Below are 26,022 nucleotides of genomic sequence, written 5' to 3'. Positions count from 1 at the left end.
CTATTTATGTTGGTTGTCATCTACAACACAACAAATCTAGTCTGGAAATAAATATATTATTTATTATCAACATAATGTATTGTGTTTTCCATTATATTACCAGTAAGTAACAACTCAAAATGTAAAAAAAGATATTCGAGACGATTCGGGACGGTTCAAAATGTTTTTCAGGACGTTTCCTGGACGGTGGTGAAAAAAGTTAGTTTTAATCCCTGGCGGAACTAGACCGGAAGTTCCAATTAACGCTGTTTTTAGTGTGTATCTGCGCCATTACCTTGTTTATGAAGCCCTGAAGTTTCGAAACAAACACTTCAGCCTTTGCTGAGAACGGTGTGGTTTATTGTAATCTCGGGCTCAGTGAGATCTCTGAAAATCCTGTTATAGTTACGTAAACATCGGTTCTCCGGAACAGCCGATCGTCCTGCTCCGGGCAATAGTCCGGGCACATCTGGTTGCGTACATTGAACCGCAGAAGAAGAATAACGTCCGTTGTGGAGGTGTTTCACGAGCGACAAGTGTCTTCTGACTCTGGGTCAAAGTCATAAAAGGGACTGCGGCGGGGAGTCGTGACGAAGCTATTTTTAAAACACTGTTAAAACAATGTATTGATACTGGCAAATCACAACACAGTCTGTCTTCTCAGACGAGATTTATGTCTGAAATAGCGTGGCTGACAAGTGCTTCAAATCGGCTCGTTTCCAGCAACTAGGAGGTTTTTGACCATAAAAACAAGTTGATATATGCAAGTAGACCTCCATAACTAACATATATGTGCAACAGGACCACTCTATGTGACCTTTAATCATTCTATCAGTTACCATGAACAGCTACAGACAATGTTGATACATGGCATCACTAAGTTTAAAGGTGTGGTGGTATAATCCAGTTTTTAACCACATAATACAATTAAATAATACTCCCAATTGTTCAAAGAAATAATGGCTCTTCAAAATGTAAACTGAAATTTCTTCTACAGGGAAACAAACTAAGTACAAAACTTACATGTATTGAGCAAAACTCAATGGCTCCTGAGACTGCATCTTTTCCATGGAGACATACACTCCTGATTTGCATTTGAACAGATCACAGCATGGTCATTTATATGTGAAAACCTTACCCGCTTCTAGGAGCTGGGGGGTGACTTTCTCACCTAGACTGCAAGTTTACGGCAATTCCTGGCAGTTATCGGCAACTGACTGAAACTTGCAGTTGACTGGGAGTTTCACAGCAATTCTCAGGGATGATAACTGCCGCAAATCCCACTTTTCATGCATTGCTGTGCATTGATAGTTGATCCTTTGGGTGTTGTTTTTCTGATGTAACATGTTTGTTTAGACATGACTTATCCATGTGAGCTGAATTTACAGATCATTTCAACTATCTATAATCATCATCGGCATCATCCAGTTACGCACACACGCATTACGCACAGAATAAGCAGATAGAGCTCATTGACTTACTGTATAATGATTCATGAGTCTTCAGCAGCTGACGAGCGCGCACCTGCATCAGCTGTCTCTTCTGATGAAAGGCGCAGCAGTGGTGGAATATATTTTTTGGTTATTTTGTTATTGTATGGATTAAAATGGGATAAGGAAAGGTTCTACTCAACAAGTCCCATTTTCAACAAAGAGTTTAAAACATCGTAGACTGGCGTGTGTTCATGCTTTCACGTCAGCAGCTGTGTCTATTTACATAAAGAAAATATTAATTTGTGTTAAATCAAATTCTCACGGCAGCTCGAGAGTTTGTGCTGCGGTCTGCAAGGTTCCACGCCAAGTACATTTTTATAAATGCAATCGTGTGCGTGAAAGCAAGAGTCCGCCGTCTTTTTGCGCGCAAGCACTAGGGCTGTAATGATACACAAACTCACGATTCAATTCGTGTCAAGATTTTTGACCCACGATTCGATACATTCCACGATTTTTTAAAAATTTTAAAAACATTTTATTTAAACAACATTTAATTATATAGCAACTTAATGTAACATTTAATAACAATATTTTGGAACACTGTGAACAGATTTGAACATAAATAAATAAATAACCAAAGATTTCTCTCTTTTCTGTAACAAAATAATACTCTTGAGAGATACAAAGTAATGATCAATCAGATTGGGATTTGTCCCCAAAGCATGCTGGGAAGTGTAGTTCTTCATTAGAAGCATGGATGATAAGAAGCAGTTTTGTTCCGGTGGAAATAACTTGTTTTGATAAACAGCAAAGGTAAGACAACATTTCCGCTTGTATTTCTTGAAAGTCAGTTGTTGTTTTGCTCTTATTTTGGGGCTGGATCCGTGAATCTTGTTCGTAGAGTGATAAAAATCTGAATTCTCCACTGTTTACATAATCACGCTGACGCTCCGGTGCCGCTTTTCAATGTGTGCACTGGAACGGGTTTTTTCAGCTCCTGCAGGTTTCCATCTGTGTTTTAACGGTGTTTGGTGAACATAAGAAAGGTTTATATGAGCTTTTGGCTGAGTTTCTGACCTTTCTGTGGGTATGCAGCATGTCTGTGTTTGTTAAAGTTAGACATGGTTTTTTGACGCTTTTGTCGCTGCGTCTGACGCTGCTCCGGTAGCGGGGACATCAGTAAAGAAGAGATTAACGTGATTAAAAAACACAACGCATTAATGATGACTGTAATAAATTCATCACAATTAAAACCATAATTTGACACCCCTAATAGAAATAAGTTTGTTAAGGGCGTGTCGCGATTCTGCCTTCTCACATCGCGACACAGGTTCGTGGCTCTGAGTATCGCGATTTCGATTTCGATTTCGATACGCATATCGTTACAGCCCTAGTATGCACTGTTTATGGGTCAATGACATATCAAGCTTATAAAAGTGTATTTTTTAAAAGTATTTCCAAAATGGATTTAATGCATATTTTTGAGTCCAGAACAATGTGCTTGAACATTTCTCATATATGGTTTAACTATTCTAACTGTTTTAACTCATTTTTTAACAGTATCTTTAACTTCACAACAACAAAAAATGTCAGGTGGCACAACCAACTATTTATAAAAAAATATATAAATTCCTAATATTTATTTTAAAATTATTTGGCAACTATACCTTAAGGTGTCTACACTAGATAAACATTATTATTTTTATCATTGTGGTTTTTTTTTTTACAACAATTTAGATTTTTGGTCTCTGAAGGTCAGGTTTTCAGCATCCTTAACATCCAATTTTACATTTAAAGACAGGAAAATAATCACACAAATAGACCCTTAAGAGCTCACTTTTCATTGTTTTCACTTCATGTTCTCAATCTTTGTGTAGAAGACACTTTAGCGCTGCAATTGAGGGAATAACAGATGCATAAGATGAGCTGATCTCTGTAGTTAACTGCTCAGAGAGAGAATGTTCTCTGGTGAGAAGTCAATGTCGCAGGGAGTTCATAATCTGCTCCGCATGCAGCCAAGTTTCGCTTTAGCGCAAAGAGACGTTCCAGCATTAAATAGGTGCTATTCCACAGTGAACTCGCTGTGTTTAGGCCATCAAATTATCAGTGCATCCCTAAATATAACATATTTATTGACAAGAACAATGTAACCGTAATAATTACTTATTTGATGGTGTGACTTGAGTTTCAATCAGCACATGGACAAGGGAGTGCTCGCCGATGGGGGTACAGCGGCATTGATCCCCGGTTTAGAAAAATTTGTGGTGTATAAAAAAATTGATTTAAAATTTAAAATAAACAACAACAACTCTTAGCCTGGTGGAAGTAAACCCTGGCAGCCCACCAGGCTTATAATGCACTGGGGGAAACCCTGTAATAATAATAATAACTGTTGTAAAACTTTCCAGCAGGTGAAACTATATGTGCTAGATGTTATGACTAAGTAATCAAAGCAGAGTTGTCAGCTGGATCATTGTTAATACTTAACCTGTGTCATGCTAATTTTGATAGTGATAGTGGCATCTAAAATGTACAAATTATCATGCAAAATGATTTAAACTGTGTAATATCTTTCCATTCAAAACTAATAAACATTCTAGAAGTGTCATGGATAACCTGAGAGCCTTGAATAGCATTATATAGTGACATTCCTTGCAGTTGTGCCACCTGATTAACAGTTGTGCCACCTGACAATTGCAACTAAACTCAAATTAAACAGCTTCTGTTTGGATGCAAGCATTATTTTCTACCCTTGTCATGAAGGTCACACAGAACACTTTTTTAACAAACAAAGAGTTTTATGATAAAAATCATTTTTTTCTAATTTTACATTGGTTAACATTGGTTGTACCACACTGACATGGAAAGTGTACCAACCTACATATAGTTGAAAGTAGTTATTTTTATCATGATTTGACAGAGATCTACAAACCTTTTTGCTTAGTCCCAAGGTTCTCTGGGGTTCCTCTGGCTAATGCAACATTTAGTTTACAGCTAATGTCTCTTGACTTCAAAATAAAGTCCAATCTTTATGGTTGCACCACCCTGATATTTAGGAAATGTAAATCTTTGGACAAAAGTTTTGCAGTTATTTTAGCAGCTTTAAAACTATTGATATTAGGGAAAAAACATTATTCAAAAGACTTCAAACATAAAATTATGCCCGAGTATTTTATTTTGAGTTTATCATTATTAAAATAACATTTTTAATAGATTTCTTAGTCTGCTCACTTGCTCGGACAGCTGCATCACCTGATATCTTAGGGGTTTGAGAAGCCAAAACATAAAAAATTATATAATTATTTGAATTTACTGAAAAATTAATGAAAATTAATAGGTTTTATAGAATAAAGTGATAGATGTCATGAAAAGATTACATTTTGTTTTTTTTAGATAATGGACTTGGACACAAAAATATGCACGTCATGTCATTGACCCATATACATGAGGCTCCAGGTCATTTTCTGCCATGACTCTTTTCTGATGGATTTTCAAATGGATGGACTGCCTTTTTTTTTTGTACACATTCTATGCAGGAAGAGATGTTTATTTGACTGTATTTGACTTCAGTATAGACTATTTTATTTATTTTATTTATGTCTTTAATTTGTCATTGTTGTTTCTTGTTTTTGCTTAGTGATACTGCAAGATCCTATTATTTTCAATTAATTTACCTGAAACCCTATAGTAAATAATGTATTTAGAAAAACATTCAGTTTGAAAAGGTCATAATTTCACATTTCCAAATTCATATCGTTATCGTCGTTATCGTCGTCATCACCCCCCCGTCGTCAGACCTCCCCCACAGTCAAAAAAAATCCCGGAGGAAACCCTGCATGCGACACTGAATTTGAAACGGTACATTATAATTTCTGTAACTGTTATGGGAGTATTTATTTGTAATACAGTGGAAATTAGTAGAAATGTGAATATTTGGTTAGCATGTTGATTTACGGTGTGTGTCCCTCAATGTTCTGCTTGCACTCCTAAATTTTCAGTTTGGGGCCACTGTGCTCTATGTGAAAAAGTTACTCTGTAGCCCTGTATGCAGTAGTTTCTTCAAAAGCAATACAAAAGATGTTTAATAAATGTTATAATTTTTGAGGTATGAGGCACAGAATCTTTAAATGTGTGAAATTATTCTTTGTTCAGTTTAAATCCACAATTAATTGGTTTCGTCAACTTCCACTTGAGCAAAATAATCAATCATAATGAGCTCACATTTATTTTAGCGATCCTCAATATGGAGCGATATTTTCACCATGATAACCTTTTTGGCCCATCACCAAGGTAGACTCTTTAATTATTTAAATGTAGAGTGTTGATGGGAAGAAGACCAGATTAATTGCTAAAATATCTAACAGTGTGCGTTGATGATTCCTTATTTACACTGTGTGAAACTGCAGGAACAGTTGCTCTGTGGCTGGCTGTGTTAACTTAACACAAATATTGCAACATTACAAGTAAATAACATTTATAATATTCTGTATTTTAGTTCATATTATTGACAGGATACAATAATAGGAGACAGTTTTGCCACCATCCTTCTGTGATTCTGACTAGTCCCTGTTTATATGATAGGTGTTTTTCATTTCATTCTTTCCCCCATACATCCCCTCAGGGCGGCTGAGGTGTTTTGTTATTGAGACAGGGACATTTACTTTCTGTACACACCAGCTGCACCAGGCAAACAAAACAGTTACCCGCAGTGTTTTAGAATAAAAGCATGCTAAGCTACTTATTAGCAGCAGGTCCCTGAATGACTAGTGGTCTCATGGGGGAGCTTAGGGGCTCAGTTTCCTGTTCCTCTCCCTCCTCTGTAGCCCTTGATTTAATAAGCTCCTTAAGTCAATTTAATTATTCATCAGATTTAATCTGCCAAACTGTTTTACGCACACATACAACCCATTGGAAGTGATACACTTATCCAGCTGTTCAGAATATTCATCCATCACTTCATTCACCTTCTGTAATTTTTTCTGTGGTTGTATTGTGGTTGTAGCAGTTTAAAAGGATATAGACTTTTTTTTTTTCTTAGTGTGGTAGTATTAGTTACTAACACAGCTTTGTGCAGCCCCTGCACATATAGGGCCCTATGAAATCCGTTTTATTTTTTTCCAAATTCCGTTTTATTTTTTTCCAAATTCCGTTTTTTCCGTTTTAATTTTTTAGAATTCCGTTTTTTCCGTTTTATTTTTTTTTATTCTGTTTTTTTTTACCTTTTATACTTACTTTACCGCCATAGAATGTGTGCTTTTTGTGTCAGTGAATAAAATGTCCACTGACTTCTCAATTGTTCAATTGTTTTGACTTAAGTTAAATCCTAATTAAGTAAATGCCAGTGAATCTTAAAACAAGCCATGCAATGCTGGTCACATTTAAAAGTAAAATAATTAACATAAATAAAAAAGTGGTAGTGCCCCCTCATCTGGTGCAGACGGATTTCTGCGCGCCGCCCCTGCGCTGTACTGTTCTCCCTCTCCTGCGCCGTCCGCTTCTCCGTATCCGACTGGATCATTCCTCTACACGCAGTTTTAACCATACAACCCTGCAATTAAGGGAATAACAGATGCATCAGATGAGCCGATGTCTTTAGTTAACTGTTCAAAGAGAGAGAATGTTCTCTGGTGTGAAGTGAAAGCTGCGGGGAGTTCATAAGTTTCACTTTTGCGCAGAGACTTTCCAGCATTTATCAGGCGATGTTCCACAGTTTACTCGCCGTGTTTAGGCCACCGAATTATCGGTGCATTCCTAAATATAACATCTTCATTGACAATAACAATATAACCGTAATAATCGCGTATTTGATGGTGTGACTTGGGTTTCAATCGGCACCTGGACAAGGGGACGCTCGCCGGTTACATGCGGGCGCAGCGCACTTGTTCCGCGGTTTAGGTGTCACGAATGAGCGTTCCCCGGAACATTTCTCCAGACAAACGTTCCTTCTCCTCACGATGACAGCATTTCAGTCACATTATGTCAATTTCCGCGATATTCCGCGTTTAACATTAGATTCCGTTTTTATTGGCCAATTCCGCGATTCCGTCCGCGATTCCGTTAACACGGAAATCATAGGGCCCTACACATAGAGCCGCTAAAAGACATACAGTAATTTGCTCAGTATAATCATGTGGGGGCAACAGAAACAAATGATTAAAGTATATACCAGCTTTATCTTTCCATTTACAGTGCCTTGCAAAAGTATTCACCCCCATTTGATTTTTACCAATTTCAATGTTTTTTTAATCTGAATTTTATGTAATTCAGTGTGTGAAATAAAAAACTGAATATTTGGCATGTGCATATGTATTCACCCCCTTTGTTATGAAGCCCATAAAAAGCTGCAACCAATTACCTTCAGAAGTCACATAATTAGTGAAATGATGTCCACCTGTGTGCAGTCTGTGTCACATGATCTGTCAATACATATACACACCTTTTTGAAAGGCCCCAGGGCCTGCAACACCTAAGCAAGAGGCATCACTAACTGAACACTGCCACGAAGACCAAGGAAGGAGGGACAATGTAGTTGAGAAGTACAAGTCAGGGTTAGGTTATAAAAAATATCCAAATCTTTGATGGTCCCCAGGAGCACCATCAAATCTATCACAACCAAATGGAAAGAACATGGCACAACAACAAACCTGCCAAGAGACGGCCGCCCACCAAAACTCAACGACCGGGCAAGGAGGACATTAATCAGAGAGGCGGCACAGAGACCTGAGGTAACACTGGAGGCGCTGCAGAGTTCCACAGCAGAGACTGGAGTATCTGTACACCAGACGACAATAAACCGTACGCTCCATAGAGTTGGACTTTATGACAGAGTGGCCAGAAGAAACACAATGGCATGTTTTAGATTTGCTAAAAGGCATGGGAAACCCTTGGGAAACTCCCAACATGCATGGAGGAAGGTGCTCTGGTCTGATGAGACTAAAATTTAACTTTTCGGCCATCAAAGAAAACGCTATGTTTGGCACAAACCCATCACATCACCCAAAGAACACCATCCCCACAGCGAAACATGGTGGTGGCAGCATCATGCTGTGGGCATGTTTTTCAGCAGGTGGATTGGGAAACTGGTTTAAGTTGAGGGAAAGATGGATGGTGCTAAATATAGGGCCCTATGATTTCCGTGTTAACGGAATCGCGGACGGAATCGCGGAATTGGCCAATAAAAATGGAATCTAATGTTAAACGCGGAATATCGCGGAAATTGACATAATGTGACTGAAATGCTGTCATCGTGAGGAGAAGGAACGTTTGTCTGGAGAAATGTTCCGGGGAACGCTCATTCGTGGCACCACCCGTGCATCTCCTCACAAAAACTCACCCGGCCAGGGTTTCCCCCAGTGCGTGTTGCTTGTTTATTTACTTTATATACACTTTTTTTTTTCTAAACCGCGGAACAAGCGCGATGCGCCCGCATGTAACCGGCGAGCGTCTCCTTGTCCAGGTGCCGATTGAAACTCAAGTCACACCATCAAATACGCGATTATTACGGTTATATTTTTATTGTCAATAAAGATGTTATATTTAGGAACGCGCCGATAATTCGGCGGCCGAAACACGGCGAGTAAATTGTGGAACATCGCCTGTTAAATGCTGGAAAGTCTCGGCGCAAAAGTGAAACTTATGAACTCCCCGCGACTTTCACTTCACAGCAGAGAACATTCTCTCTCTTTGAACAGTTAACTAAAGACATCGGCTCATCTGATGCATCTGTTATTCCCTTAATTGCAGAGTTGTAGGGGTAATATTGCGTGTTGAGAAACGATCCAGACGGATACGGAGAAGCGCACGGCGCAGGAGAGGGAGAACAGTACAGCGCAGGGGCGGTGCGCAGAAATCTGTCTGCACCAGGGGGCCCTACCACATATTTATTTATGTTAACTATTACACTTTTTAATGTGACCAGCATTGCATGGCTTGTTTTAAGATTCACTGGCATTTACTTAATTAGGATTTAACTTAAGTCAAAACAATTGAACAATTGAGAAGTCAGTGGATTCAAGAAGAAAGTTGCATTTCAGTGGACATTTTATTCACTGACACAAAAAGCACACATTCTATGGTGGTAAAGTAAGTATAAAAGGTAAAAAAAAAACAGAATAAAAAAATAAAACGGAAAAAACGGAATTCTAAAAAATTAAAACGGAAAAAACGGAATTTGGAAAAAAATAAAACGGAATTTGGAAAAAAATAAAACGGAATTTGGAAAAAAATAAAACGGATTTCATAGGGCCCTATAAATACAGAGCTATTCTTGAGCAAAACCTGTACAACTCTTTGTGTGATTTGAGGCTAGGACGGAGGTTCACCTTCCAGCAGGACAATGACCCCAAACACACTGGTAAAACAACACTTGAGCTGTTTAAGAGGAAACATGTAAATGTGATGGCATGGCCTAGTCAAAGCCCAAACCTCCATCCAATAGACAATCTGTGGTCAGACTTAAAGATTTCTGTTCACAAGGGCAGACCATGGGAATGGGCAAAAATCCCAGTGGAAAGATGTGGCAAGCTCATAGAAACTTAACCAAAGCGACGTGGAGCTGTGATTGCTGCAAAACGTGGTTCTACAAAGTATTGACCTTAAGTATTGCCCTTAATTAAAATAAAAAACAAACAAAGAAATGTTTTTTTCGTTTTCATGCTTGCCGCAAAAAGTGTCTCATAATTCAAATGAGTAAGCAATACAGAGCGGCGCAGGAGTGACGTCACTGGCCGCTCGCCTTCTAATTCCAAGCGTGCTGAGCATAGATATACAGTTAGGTCCATAAATATTTGGACATGGCACAGTTCTCTTTATTTTGGCTCTATGCACCACTACAATGGATTTGAAATGAAACAAACAAGATGTGCTCTAATTGTACACTTTCAGCTTTAATTTGAGGGCATTTACATCCAAATTAAGTGAACGGTGTAGGAATTACAACACTTTCTATATGTGCCTCCCACTTTTTAGGGGACCAAAAGTAATTGGACAAACTAAACAATCATAAATCAACCTTTCATTGTTTAATACTTGGTTACAAATCCTTTGCAGTCAATTCCAGCCTGAAGTCTGGAAGGCATAGGCATCACCAGACACTGGGTTTCATCCCTGGTGATGCTCTGTGAGGCCTCTACTCTTCAGTTCCTGCTTGTTCTTGGGGCATTTTCCCTTCAGTTTGTTCTCCAGCAAGTGATATTCATGCTCAATCAGATTCAGGTCAGGTGATTGACTGATAACATTCCATATTTGCCTTAAAAAACTCTTTGGTTGCTTTTGCAGTATGCTTTGGGTCATTGTCCATCTGCACTGTGAAGCGCCGTCCAATGAGTTCTGAAGCATTTGGCTGAATATGAGCAGATAATATTGTTGGAAACACTTAAGAATTCATCCTGCTGCTTTTGTCAGTAGTTACATCATCAATAAATACAAGGGAACCAGTTCCATTGGCAGCCATACATGCCCACACCATGACACTACCACCACCATGCTTCACTGATGAGGTGGTATGTTGTGGATCATGAGCAGTTCCTTTCCTTCTCCACACTCTTCTCTTCCCATCACTGAGGTACAAGTTGATCTTGGTCTCATCTGTCCAGAGGATGTTCTTCCAGAATTATAACGTTTTTTTTAGGTGTTGTTTGGCAAATTCTAATCTTGTCTTCCTGTTTTTGAAGCTCACCAATGGTTTGCATCTTGTGGTGAATCCTCTATATTCACTCTGGTGAAGTCTTGTTTTGATTGTTGACTTTGAAACACAAACACCTACCTCCTGGAGAGTGTTTTTGATCTGGCCAACTGTTGTGAAGGGCCTTTTCTTCACCAGGGAAAGAGTTCTTCTGTCGTCCACCACAGTGGTTTTCTGTGGTCTTCTAGGTCCTTTGGTGTTGCTGAGCTCACCGGTGCATTCTTTCTTTTTAAGAATGTTCCAAACAGTTGATTTGGCCACACCTAATGTTTTTGCTATTTCTCTGATGGGTTTGTTTGGATTTTTCAGGCTAATGATGGCTTGCTTCACTGACAGTGACAGCTCCTTGGATCTCATATAGAAAGTTAACAGCAACATATTCAAAATGCAAATGTCACTCCTGGAATCAACTCCAGAACTTTTACCTGTGTCATTGAAGATGAAATAATGAGGGAATAGCCCACAATTGTCCATGAAATAGCTTTTCAGTCAATTGTTCAATTACTTTTGGTCCCCTAAAAAGTGGGAGGCACATATAGAAAGTGTTGTAATTCCTACATCGTTCACTTGATTTGGATGTAAATACCCTCAAATTAAAGCTTAATGTGTGCAGTTAAAGCACATCTTCATTTCATTTCAAATCCATTGTAGTGGTGTATAGAGCCAAAATAAAGAGAACTGTGTTGATGTCCAAATATTTATGGGCCTAACTGAAAATGCATATGATGCATTTGTGCGGACATTCGCTGTTCTCTAATCAGAACGATCTAACATCGATCTGTAATGATCAATCAGACCGGGATTTGTCCCCAAAGCATGCTGGAAATTGTAGGTCTTCATTAGAATTGGTTTTGTTCCGGTGGAAATAACTTGTTTTGATAAACAGCAAAGGTAAGACAACATTTCTGGTTGTAATTCTTGAAAGTCAGTTGTTGTTTTGCTCTTATTTTGGGGCTGGATCTGTGAATCTTGGTCGTAGAGTGATAAAAATGGTACCGCTGGAATTTGTGGGTCCTCCACTGTCCAGTCGACACGTCTCTTTGTTTACATAATCACGCTGACGCTCTGGTGCCGTTTTTCAATGTGTGTGCGCTGTAACGGTTTTTTTCTGCTCCTGTTGGTTTGATCCGTCTGTGTTTTAAGTGTTTCGTGAACATAACAATGGTTTATATGAGCTTGTAGCTGAGTTTCTGACCTCTCTGTGGGTATGCAGCATGTCTGTGTTTGTTAAAGTTAGACCTGGTTTTATGACGCTTAAATCCGAGGTGTACAGGGTGAAGAGAAGAGGGGGCCAGCACTTTGCCCTGGGGAGCGTCAGTGCTGCTGACCGCAGTGTCAGACTTGGTGTCCTTCAACCTGACGTACTGGCCTGCCAGTGAGGTAGTCGGATATCCAGTCCACCAGGTATGGGTCCACCCCCATCCTGCTCAGTTTGTCCCGAAACATGGGGGGCTGGATAGTATTAAAGGCACTGGAGAAGTCCAAGACGAGAATCCTCACTGTTCCCTTATCCAGATGAGAGTGGATGGCATCCTCCACACCAGCTGGTTGCGAACTGCAGGCAGCCCTGGGGCCTCATTTATAAACGTTGCGTACGCACAAAAGAAGGCGTACGCCACTCTCTACGCAAACCATGGGATTTATAAAAAGAGAACTTGACGGGAAAATGTGCGGTCCTCCACGCCAACTCTGACCCATGCGTACGCACATACCTGGGGTAAGGCGAAACTGCGCCACTGATGGCAGAAGAAAGAAACGGGAGAAATGTGTGAAACTGATCGTGTAAAATAAATTATAAGTTATATTACCTCTCATATATGAACAGTTTATTTGCAAGAAATGGATAAAAACAACTACATTTCTACAACGAACAAACAAGCTAACTCCCTGGAGTGCACACGGGAAACATAATGATTTAGGACAATAGTAAGACAACAGTAGGGCAAATTATGTATTCACTGATATCAGGGTAATTCTAACACGTGTAGCAGATACCTAATCGACGGGCATATAAAGGCAGGTACTCACAATGCGTCATGGCGCACAATGATTTGGCACTGTTAGAGGATGTGTCAAACGGAAGGCTACGGAGGGAGCGGAACTTCCGAGACGAGCTAGATCCACTGGCCAACAGTGATGAGTGGCTGATGAGCCGTTTCCGACTCCCACGAGCTGTCCTCTTGGATCTGTGTGCGGCATTGGGCCCATCCTTAGAGAGGAGCACCCGCAGAAACCACGCCGTGCCAGTCCCGCTCCAAGTGCTCACAACACTCGGGTTTCTGGCGACAGGTGTTGTGCCAATGTAGGTATCCCCGACAGAAAGTGTTCACCCGGGCCACGGAGGCGGAGGCAGAGAAACATTGGTGCGCTTGCTTTCACCCAAGTAAATTAAAACTAAAAATTGCATTGTTTAATGATTTATTTTATGTGTACTTCACATACTAGTCTATAACCTCTGGTATTATTAACAGCTTTCTTCTATTCTAGCCAAAAATATGGGGGGATACAAATTATGGCAGACAGGTAAACAGTCTGAATTAATGTGTTTCCCCCCATATCTTTGCCAGACGTTATAGAGTAGTATGTGAAGTATACATAAAATACATCATTAAACAATGCAATTGTTTTAATTTACTTGGGTGAAAGCAAGCGCACCACTGTTTCTCCGCCTCCGCGGCAACACTTTCTGTCGGGGATACCTACATTGGCGCGACACCTGCATGGGTGTCCCCCTAAACCTCCGTCACCTCTCCACCCAGGAGGGATTCCCCGATGATCCCCACCAGTTTTTCATCCAGCGGGGTGAGCTCCGGTTGGCCTGTTCCTCGCCCGTGGCACAGACGCTCTGCCTGTGTGACTCCAGGCGCTTTTTTGCGTCTACTTTAATGTCTGATCACTTTTTTTTCACCTCGGCCACACTCCGACCTTCTGATGAAACAGCATTGACATTATCCGCCACATGCTGCCACTCTAGAACACCAAACAATAAAGCCTTCCTCTTCTCCACCTCCCCGACAAGTATTTCCACCTCGTGAAATTACGTTATTTGGCCTTTCTCTCCGATTTCGGCATGATTTCAGTCATGAATCAATATTTATGAGGGGCGTTTCTCTGAATATTTATCGGCAAATATGGGCGTGGTATGACCCGCAAACAGGTGCGCCACATTTAGAGTAGATTGTGATTTATAAAGGGAAATCAGCGTAGGACGTGCGTGCGCACTGTTTTATAAATCAGGATATTTTTGTGCGTAAGCACTTTCTGTGCTTCGTGCGTACGCCGATTTTGACGTCGGTCCTACGCACAGTTTTATAAATGAGGCCCCTGGGCATGTTGCACCTGGGGTCTGAGGAGGCTGAGGAAGACGTCTTCATAAGGTATGAGGTTCCACCTCAGGGACCACTTCCTGATGGATCTGGTTGTCACCGGCTGCTTTTGGACCAGGGGGTGTACAGTGGCTGTAGGTGAACCAGGTTGTGATCAGACTTCCCTTGTGGGGGGAGGGGAGTCGCTCTGTATGCATCCCTCACATACAGCAGATCTATTGTCCTGTTGTTTCTTGTGGGACACTCCTGGTTTAAAAACAGTTCCTCTCGTGCATCAGTGAGGAAACTGGCTCTTGGTTGCATTTTAAAGTTCAATATAACCACAGGATATATGCTCCCAAACTCTTCACAAGAAGAGTAAAAAGTGGATATAAAAGAGGTTAAATAGATCTAAAAAGAGCTTCAAACTGGAGCACTACTGGAGAGGTAGTCATCTCTCGCACCACCAGACTCTTCTGGTCTAAAACAAGATTTCGGTTTCAGCTTCTTCGTTTCTTTGCTCCTTATAACAAAGACATTTGAAAACATTATTATTTCCAGGTTCGACAAACACTGATCAACATTTTTTTAATGTCTCTGACATTTTATGGACCATGGAAAATCGACAGATGATTAAATCATGAAAATAATCGTTATTTGCAGCTAAAGTCTCCTGCATTACCGCTTTCACGCTCGATTGTTCATATTGTATGTGATTATGAGTGAACACATATTGTCAGAGGGGTCAGCAATATCCTTTAAGATTAAATTTTCTGTAAGTACTTACTAACAGTGGGCATCAGCCTTAAGCTCTGCTTATAGCAGCAGCTCATCAAATATTCCAAACAGTTGTAGTTAGGCTTATGTGGCAGATACCTGGCACACACACACACACACACACACACACACACACACACACACACACACACACACACACACACACACACACACACACACACACACACACACACACACACACACACACACACACACACACACACACACACACACACACACACAGCACCAGCACATCAACTCTCATGTGGGATGCATCTTTGACATGCAGCAGTGTATAGACACACTACATTCCACACTACCAGCCCCGAGGGAGTGTCTGTGTTGGTGGCTGTGTTTTATGAATGTATATGTAAATAATGTTTTGTCTGTGTAGAATATTGTATGACTAAAAGAGCATGATGCAGACAGAGCGATGTCTTGTGAATGTGGATGGATAGCTACAGAAATGACGAGCACACAAGCCGAAGAAGAAGCAGAAAAACTTGCCATCACACTGCTGTCATGGAGGAAAACTAATGAATATCTCAAGGCAGTGTCTTCCAGTAAAATGTGATTACCATCTCATAAATGTTTTATCTCCATAAACAAAGCTCTCTGAACACTGCTCATTGAGTCAAGTATTTTTAATCCTCTGTATTGTGAAGCTCGAAATCAGATGCAAAAAAGTGTCCTCATTAAATGATCCACAACCATTTATTCACAATTACATAACAGTTTCTCAAAACCACTAGAATACTGAAGAGTGCAGAAAGTTTAGAGTCTGTCTTCTCACTGGTATCAGAATGAATAAAAGATGACCGAGTATCAATATTTAAACATACTCGCAAATTCCACCAAGTACAAAGGTATATGTAGCAAAACATATTTGTACTCGGTGTGTGATAGATTAGGTGCTCGTGTCAGGGAGTAGTAATATTAGATTATTGTACAGCACTAGTGTGGGACATATTATGCAAAACCAACTTTTTAATCATTTTAATATGTATATCTGGAGGCTATTATGTTTTTGTGGTCTACCTCAGTCTAAGTACAGGAGCTAAAACACTCGATGTTGACCGCACCGTATCTGATGTCAAAGTGGAATTGTTGTCTCTGGGAGCTCCGCTTTGTTCTGAAAAGGCGAGAGTGCAGGCAAGGCAGCAGAAGAGCGGAAGAACGCAAAGTGTTCTATTCTTGGCTGCACAGTGCAGCGCAGTTCTTACACAAACTTCCAGCCTCAGAGGATTTATATGTCCAGTGGATATACATATAAATGCCAGCTAGAGTCGGCAAATGATCACTTTTCCAAATGCTAACTGCTGTTAGCTGTCAGAGCCTCCGTGACGCTGATGTAGTTTCCTGTGTCTCATTTTCATTTAAAGAGACAGGCAAAAACCGACCGTTCTGAACAGGCAGGGCGATTGAACTGCTATGGTGCTTCATCCTTATAATATTTTGACCAAAGCATTTCACTGACATTTTCATTAGGACACCAGGGAGCTAGGTTAACTTAAACAGGGTATAGTATGAGTTCTTTAACTGCATGCAGCTGATTTTAACAACTTTACACTGTTAAGAAGTTAAACCTATGGTAGCACATCGTATCTGCTGTAATATAATGCTGTATTCCATCAGGTGTCCTTGACTTTCCTTTGATTTCCTGTATGCTCCAATAGTCTCCATCGACTCCATCCGCGAGGTGTGTGAAGGAAAACAGTCTGAGATCTTCCAGCGCTACTCGGAAGGCAGCTTCGACCCCAACTGCTGTTTTAGCCTCTACTATGGAGAGCATGTGGAGTCTCTGGATCTGGTATCTGGTACTGGAGAGGACGCACGGACCTGGATCACAGGCCTCAAGTATCTTATGGCAGGTATCAGTGATGAGGACAGCTTGGCCAAGAGACAGCGCACCCGTGACCAATATCCTTCATGTGCACTTTTTACAGCAGGCACCACCATACATACTCATTTAGATGGTAGTTTGTAGGTGCAACTGTATATTATCCCATACTAATATAACTGCATTATCAGCAATAGAGAACGTTTATCAGACTTCACACCGACTTTCCTTAACCTGCTCTGTCATCACATGGCTGAAGCAGACCTTCACGGAGGCTGATAAGAATGGTGATGGCAGCTTAAGCATCAGCGAGGTCCTGCAGCTCCTGCACAAACTCAACGTCAACCTTCCCCGGCAGAAAGTCAAGCAGATGTTTAAGGTACTGAAAAAACAGTATATATATAGTTGTAACAATCACTGACTGCCCTGCCTATCTGTGCCACTGATTATGATGAAGTTCAGTGTTTTCTCACCAGTGATTTGGATACAATGTAACCAGAATCACTGAAGTTGTGTTCAACTGTATAAAGAGAGTTAAAACTGAAGCTATTTGAGTCCATGAGATGATATCCAGTTGGATATCTGGACCCAGTTGTACATGCCAGTTTTACATGCTGATACAGATTCCATGTTTATATATAGAACTCCACAGAACTTACGACGCGTGACTTATACCTCACAGTGGTGAAGAAGTCTTGAAGTATACAACTCCCCACATGAATGAGAAATAATTGGATTGTTAAAAACCTGGTTTATACATGTCCATGTTTATAGCCAATAGACGGTGTAATCCATCTCATTAAGGCAGTAAATGGGCTTATCATGGCACTTGAGACTGCAGTACTTACTTCCTGACAGATTGTAAATAAGCAGTAGAGACTGTCTGATTGCAGTTGCTGCAGATGTTGCCTAACTAATGCACACACACACAAATTCTTGTATGGGCATCAAAGTGAGGTCCGAGCTGCAGCACTATCAATGTGAAGACCAGCCTTTCCACTTTACAAATCAACACAGAAATACAATTTCTAGACAGTAGATGTCACCCCAAACCTATTAGCTCATTGAAATTCACAAAAAAAAAATAAGAAGATTCAGAATAAAGTTTTTCACCACCATTGGACCATTGGTCCTCACATTGGTGCAAATTATTATTATTATGTAAACATTATCTCAACGTGTTTTATGGGTAATATGAACTGAGATAATATTTAATCTGGGATTATTCAAGGCAGATTTGAAATAATTTTATAATTTTCACCCAAAAATAGCTGCTAAATATGATTCAGTTCCATATTGAATATGCAACTATGCTATATAACTTGTAAGGGAAAAAATAAACACAGTCTTTGCTGTTTGATTGTTAAATATACATGAAAAATTTAATCTTCTCAAACTGTCATGACAATGCCGGTCAAAGAAGGACGTTCAGCCTGACTCATTTGGAACAAAGCCCCACATACTGTAAAAAAATAATAAAAACAGAAAGAAGAGTTGAGTTTACAAATGTGGTTGCAACAGAAACATTAGAAATGTCTGCACTTCTGACTGTGATTCCACTTCATCACATAACATCTGTCATTCCTACATAATTCTTTTATGTAACATTTGTAACTGTCCTGGATGTACCGAGGTCTAAACGGAAGCTCAGAGGAGAAAGCTTTCTCCATTGCCGGTCCCAAACTTTGGAATGCCCTTCCGCTCCATATTAGACAGGCCCCCTCACTTAAAACCCATTTTTATTCTTCTGCGTTCAATTCAGCATGAGACTCTGCTCTTGTTTTATTGTTTTCATTGTTTAAACATTTTTATTGTTTTATAGTTTTATTGTTTTTTATTGTTTAAACATTGTTATTGTTTTATAGTTTTATAGTTTTATTGTTTTATATATATATACATATATATTTATATACATATATATATATATATATATATATATATATATATATATATATATAATTAAAAAATTTTTTAATTGTATATATATATATATATATATATATATATATATAATTAAAAAAATTTTTAATTGTTTTATTGTTTCTTTTTATTTTTTATGTGCCATGTTTTATTTATTGTATTGTTAAAGCACTTTGTCCCAGCTATAGCTGCCTAAAGCGCTCAACAAATAAAGTTGAGTTGAGTCCATGTCCATCACAGGACAGACAAATCATTCTCTCTCAAATTTAGAATGTCCAATTAACCTGATCCACAATCTGCATATTTTTAATTATGGGATGACACGAGAACCTGTAGATAAACCCTTAGCTAATAATAAATAATAATAATAAAAAAATAAAAATAAACCCTTACCTACAAACAGGGAGAATATGTAAACTCAATTTCAAAAGAATGCGAACAGCAATTTTCAAGCTGTGAGGCAACGGCGTTAGCCACAGTTCCACCAAGTGACCACAGAACAACAGAAATGAAAATAAATGATTAGCCCTTGAAAAGGCAAGCTTTCTCATTGCTTTAGTAATTTCATTACTGACAAAGAATTTGACGTCCATCCATGTCCTGCTGTTGAGGATCGCAGACAATCATACTTTACTGGTACTTTCCTGACAGTAATAAACCTGCTCATTCTTTGAAGGATCAACCTCCTCTCCTCAGGAGACCGGTGTTTCATCTTTCTGGGCACTTTTGGAGTAACTAGAGATCAAAAATAGATCCGAATATAGGATGGTTTTACATACATAAACTAAAACACAACTCAAATTGATATAGAGCAAGACAAATGTTGGATATTATGATAAAGAGTTTAAGGCTGGGAAATAAAGGTTCAATTATCTGGCAACTCCCCACATATATTTTTTAGAAATATCATATACATGACATCAATTGTTGTCTTTTAAGTGCTCATTAGAAGGGGAAATAGCAAAACAAAGACAAGAAGAAATTGGAATTAAATTAAATAATTAATTCAATTGCTTAGCTTGCTAGAAAGAAAGTTCTTTAATCGTCAATTCATGTATTTTCTTTGAAATAAGTTGGAGGAAATTTATCTTGTGGCACTTTTCAATTCTAACTTGACTCAGCACTTTATTTCTTCTTCTTCTCCATCAGTGATAGAACCTGGTACCTGCTATTTTTTTAGTTCCTTCTCTGATGAAGTTCAGATGAACCCATACTAAAATGTGACGTCAACAGACCCTGATTGGTCAGAAAGTGTTCGTCACTGAAGAGTCACGAGCACGACATCTGACATGTGAATCAAAGACAACAATGTCCAACTGTAGATTTAAGTTACAAAAACATACATTTATCTCCAACATTTAGCAAAGCAAATGTCTAATATGTCAATATTTAATGCCCCTGTAAACCCAAAGCCACCAAAGTCTTCTAACTGTGCAATTTAGGCTCTTATGTACATAATATTTAACATGTAAAAATATTAGAAATCAGTTTTTATCCAAATTCGAAATATTTGTCTTTTTAACTGTTGAAATTTGGCGTTATATCTGGGATGTAATACGCAATAATTCAAAACCAATCATAAATCATCCGTCAGTTGTGTCACCCTGCCCCCCAGTGGTGGTTAACAAAACCATTCTGCTCCAAAGAGAAAGCACAGCAAGTACATATGTCTGCGGCGAGGTCCGGGCGGGAGGTTGCTGTAAAGCAAACAACCAGAACCGCCTGCTCCGGCCGTCAGCTGGCCCTGGCAACAAAACCATTCTGCTCCCGGGAGAAGACGCAGAGTACACATGAGTCGCTGTGCCTTCTCTCGGGAGCAGAACTTTGGCCGGGCAGAGGTCCAGTGAGGGGATCCTCCTGCACCGACCTGGTGAGTTGAATCCTTTCCTCCCCATCCTCAGAGTCATCAGAGGGCTCAAACACATACGGCTGGATTTTGTTTACAGTCACCATTACTGTACGTTGCTCAAAACGAAGGAGCTGTAAATCAGAGCCTTATCTGCCACGCCCACACTGTCCTGACCAGTGGTCTAAACAGCAAAATGAGCTGTTTTCAAACCAGGTTTTTTAATAGTTATGAATAGTTATTTACACTCAGACTTTTGTAGATGCTTAATGAGGCACTCAATTTTGATATAATATATTATATTATACATATTTTTAATATGACAAGCCACGTTTCCAGAGGCTTTAACAGAGGAGCCTGGTGTATTTAGAGATTGTGATCACATTCAGTGGTATTTCAGTTCAGAGTCTGAAGTACTCACCATTCTGTCAACAAATCTTTTTTAATGATTCAGTTTCACCCAAAACAACTACTTTACAAGTCACTAGTTTATGTTTGTGTCGTGGAGCAAACCACGTCACCTCAGGTTCTATGATGACTCCACCCATGTGGAGGAGGAGCTATGAAGTCATGAAAAACATAAATTATACTAAACTGAGTTGAGTCAAACTGTGCCAAGCTGAGTTGTGCTGTAACTGTACACAGGAATGTGCTATAATTGACTTCCGGGGAAGCTCTGTGGAGCAGTAAATATGTCATTGGTTGCTGCCATTGTTTGTTAGTAGCATCAGTATCGTTCAGATGACGTGTCTAATAGTAATCCATTGTTACTTCAGACCGACAGTAATACAGAGTATTCTATGATAACCATAGCTGGAATGTGAAGCTTCCCTCTTCTCTTCACTCCTTTTTAAAAAAGGGTCCTATGTTCCCTGCTTTACCCGGGGAACACAGGACCCTTTTTTAAAAAAAAGGTCCTTTATTCCCCGCTTTTCTTTAACGGGTCGAATCGCAGACGGCGCAGTGATAGTTTGGCTGACCGTTGTGCAGTGCAAACGTCACCAGACCTCACAAGCAGGTTTCCACAGTTCCAGACACATTTAACTGCAATTCAAAATCACAACAGCCACTATTTATTGTAACTATCTGAATCAGCACATAGATATACATCTATATCGATTGTCCAGTCGCATCTGATGTCAGATGAAAGGGTGTGGGCATGCGTAATGGCATGCGTAATGAATACTCGGCCTGACTGAATTAACACAGATGAACCCAGGGACGGACTGGGACTAAAAGCCACCACTGCCGTTCCATTGTGATGATCCGCTTTATTTATTTATTTATTTATTTATTTATTTATTTATTTATGTATGTATTTACTTTCATTTGCGGGGACCCTATAATCTCTCTCTCAGCCAACCACAAACAGCCTTGGCATCAGATAGGGAGTAGATATTCAGCATCATTCGGATCATTTGTTTATGTGATCAACGTTTTTTCTTCATTCTTCATTAGGTTAATGTTTAGTTAATTTGGTGATGACAAAAAGTGTTGAGGACATGTCACACATCTATTGAATAATCACTTGGCACACTTTCTTCCAAAAACATTATTTTAATGGTGAACTTGTAAAGAACCTCAGGAGGGGAACATCCTGCAAAATAATAGTAATACTAATAATACAACTAGCACCGCAAGCGGTATTAACGGGTTCGAGCTTGACGCTACGTCGTGATCCGCGCCCACCTCGTCGCTTGCGCCCTGATCTCGTCTCTTGTTCATTCGCTGCTTGCTGTCGTAGTTCTAATTGGTGCCGTCCGTGCGGATGTTGGGCTGTGCAGTAAAGTCATATATTATTTCCTGTTAAGTGCGTTACACTTTCTGTCGGGAGGACATTGTTTGCGTGTTCAGGATAGGTCCCTGGCCTCACATACCAAGTTCCGTGCAGAGCAGTCAATGTACAGTAAAGTTAGAGGGCACTTCCTGTTAAAATGGCTGACTTCCTGTTGGGTCAGAGCGTGTCTATTAACATGTTCAGGGAAGTTCCCTTGACTCACATATAATGTTTCGTGGAGATAGGGCAACGTACGGCAAAGTTACATTCTACTTCCTGTTTTGGCGTTCCACTTCCTGTTTGGAGTTTAGGTTTTGCAGACATGTCCAGGATAGGTTCCTGGTCTCACGTGTCAAGTTCCGTGTAGATTGATCATTGTACGGTAAAGTTACAGGACACTTCCTGTTTAAAATGGCTGACTTCCTGTTTGGTCAAAGGCGTGTCCATTAACATGTTCAGGGAAGTTCTATTGACTCACATATCATGTTTCGTGGCGATCGGGCAATGTATGGCAAAGTTACATTCTACTTCCTGTTGCGGCGGATCCACTTCCTGTCAGGAAGTCGTCTGTTGCTGACATGGTCGGAGCGGTTTTGTGGTCCCACATATCACGTATGAGGAGGATACAACAATCCCTGTTATAGCAGCATAAAGAAGTGTGAAATGTAATGTTATATCCAGCAACCAGGGGGCGCTGTTTTATAAATTGAAGATTTTCATATAGACTTCTTCAGGGTTGGACTGTCATCAATCCAAGGAAGTTTGGTTCAGATTGGAACAGGATTTACAAAGTTATACCAGTTTCTTTTGTGTTGCACAGTAGATGGCATAGTCTGCTGCCACCAGGGGGCGTCTTTAAGACATTGAATATTGTCATATCGACTACTTCAAGGCATCAATCCAGGGAAGGACATTGGATCCTCCATCGCAAAGTTATAAGCGTTTTGTTGTCTGTTTTTACAAATCAGAATGTTTGCCAACTTTAGCGCCCCCTATCTCGTACGCCGTGCGACATTTTAGAAAGCTTTCAATAACATTTGATCCTCAACTCGTCCACATTGACCTCGCCAAGTTTAAAGGTGATAGCACAAAAGCTCTAGGACAAGATAGATTTTATAGCAAATAAAATTCTTTCTGTTTCCACCAGGGGGCGCTGTTTTCGAAATTAAATATTTACATGTAGACTTGTTCAGGGTCAGACTGTCATTTATCCAAGGAAGTTTGGTTCAAATCGGAACAGGATTCACAAAGTTATCATCATAAATGTACTTTTTTTGGGTAATAATCCTCTCACCACTAGAGGCGCTGTTTCTGAACGTGACCGTTTTCTCATATTCGTCTTTAAGAACTATCGATCATGAACCACGGCCAGTTTGGTTCATATCTGACCTTCCAATGCAAAGTTGTAAGAGATTTGGTCAACATCAGAATGATCGCCAACTTTAGCGCCCCCTATCTCGTACGCCGTGCGACATTTTAGAAAGCTTTCAATAACATTTGATCCTCAATTCGTCCACATTGACCTCGCCAAGTTTGAAGGTGATAGCACAAAAGCTCTAGGACAAGATAGATTTTATAGCAAATAAAATTCTTTCTGTTTCCACCAGGGGGCGCTGTTTTCGAAATTAAATATTTTCATGTAGACTTGTTCAGGGTCGGACTGTCATTTTTCCAAGGAAGTTTGGTTCAAATCGGAACAGGATTCACAAAGTTATCATCATAAATGTACTTTTTTTGGGTAATAATCCTCTCACCACTAGAGGCGCTGTTTCCGAACGTGACCGTTTTTTCATATTCATCTTTAAGAACTATCGATCATGAACCACGGCAAGTTTGGTTCATATCTGACCTTCCAATGCAAAGTTATAAGAGATTTGGTCAACATCAGAATGATCGCCAACTTTAGCGCCCCCTATCTCGTACGCCGTGCGACATTTTAAAACAGTTTCAATAACATTTGATCCAAAACTCGTCCACATTGACCTCGCCAAGTTTGAAGGTGATAGCACAAAAGCTCTAGGACTAGATAGATTTTATAGCAAATAAAATTCTTTCTGTTGCCACCAGGGGGCGCTGTTTTCGAAATTAAATATTTTCATATAGACATTGTCAGGGCTGGAGGAACATCAATCCAAGGAAGTTTGGTTCAGTTTGGACCAGGACTCGCAAAGTTAGAAGAGTTTGTTTTTTTGTCGCAAAAATCCGACTTTGCACCTCGCACCTCGCTACACCGTTAAAGAATGTGCTATCATATTCAACACGCATCATCTACCATGTGTTTTCAATGTTTCAGTGTCATTTTGAGTCGGATACGACAATCTCTGTAAAAGTTATTACCGAAATCGTAAATTAACTTTTTTTTTGTATATTCTCTTCCACCACCAGGAGGCGATGGTTTCAAACGTGATCATTTTTGCATAGGTGTCTTCAGCAACTACCCATCATCAATCATGGCAAGTTTGGCTCCGACTTGACCTTCCATCGCAAAGTTATAAGCGTTTCGTTGCGTGTTGGGAAAATTTGGAATTTTCGCCAACTTTGGCGCCACCAAATACGTCCGCCATGCGATATTTCAAAAAAAATTTCAGATTAGATCGTACTTCAACTGGTCCACATCGACCTCGCCAAGTTTGAAGGTGATTGCTCAAAAACTGTAGATTTTGGTATCTACGGCAAGTTATGCTGTAAATTCGCCAAAAACGCCTCCGTTTTCGCCTTCAATCCAAGATGGCGGCCTTCCTGTAGGTTTCACAGAAAACTTGTGATTGACTTTTGCCCATGGCACAACCTAATGAACGTGTGTACCAAGTTTCGTCCATGTACGTTATTCCCGACAGGAGTTGACCTAGTAGCACTTTTTTGCGTCAGTCTGAAGCCCCGCCCACTTCCATTTTTTGACGCACATTCACCGAACCACTATTTTACAAAATTTTCAGCGAGGTCTGATGTTGTCCCGAAAATTCGTGAGGTTTGGGATCCGTTTAGGCCTTCAAAAAGGCACTTTTTTTTGGTGAAGAAGAATAATAATAACTCTTTCAATTACAATAGGGTTCTTGCACAGTCGTGCTCGAACCCTAATTACGGGTCAAAAACTGAAAACTTGACTTAAAAGCTCTCAATGAGCTGCAGGTGAGTCAGGAGGAGAACAGCACTTTTTATGCTCCGCGCTCGACGCACCGTTCTGGCCGTCCGTCCGGACTAAAATGATTACCTTCCTGTGCGCGTATGTCTTTCACATTTTGCAGGTTTGTTTAGTGGGTGAATATCTACAGGCGTTTTTTTCGTTTTGTCCAAAAACCTTTTTTTATGTGAGAAATGTGTAAACGGCACTTTACGAGCTTGTCAACATGATAACTTGACAAATATTCGACATATTGATGTCAAACTGGCACTGTCCATGCCTCTTACAAGTATCTTGGACAAGTTCGAAGATGGGTGACCTTGAACTACTTTTCAAGGTCAC

The 26,022-nt window shown here is 39.9% G+C and overlaps 1 protein-coding gene across 1 annotated transcript in view; it reads left to right on the top strand.

The window, feature by feature from the left end:
- The window catches only part of plch2a (phospholipase C, eta 2a), a gene marked incomplete at its 3' end in the record, with an annotated part of 183,410 nt that overhangs the window by 50,519 nt on the left and 106,869 nt on the right, over nucleotides 1-26,022 (top strand). The window contains exons 4-5 of the mRNA XM_083891041.1: nucleotides 16,853-17,107; nucleotides 17,208-17,395. Of these exons, the coding sequence (XP_083747167.1) occupies nucleotides 16,853-17,107; nucleotides 17,208-17,395 (443 nt within the window). The remainder of the gene's footprint in view (nucleotides 1-16,852; nucleotides 17,108-17,207; nucleotides 17,396-26,022) is intronic.

The sequence above is a fragment of the Microchirus variegatus genome (assembly GCF_963457635.1).
Source record: "Microchirus variegatus genome assembly, chromosome: 6".
Taxonomy (NCBI): Eukaryota; Metazoa; Chordata; class Actinopteri; order Pleuronectiformes; family Soleidae; genus Microchirus; species Microchirus variegatus.
The sequence above is the reverse complement of the archived record's forward strand: the minus strand, read 5'-3'. Positions and strand labels throughout refer to the sequence as shown.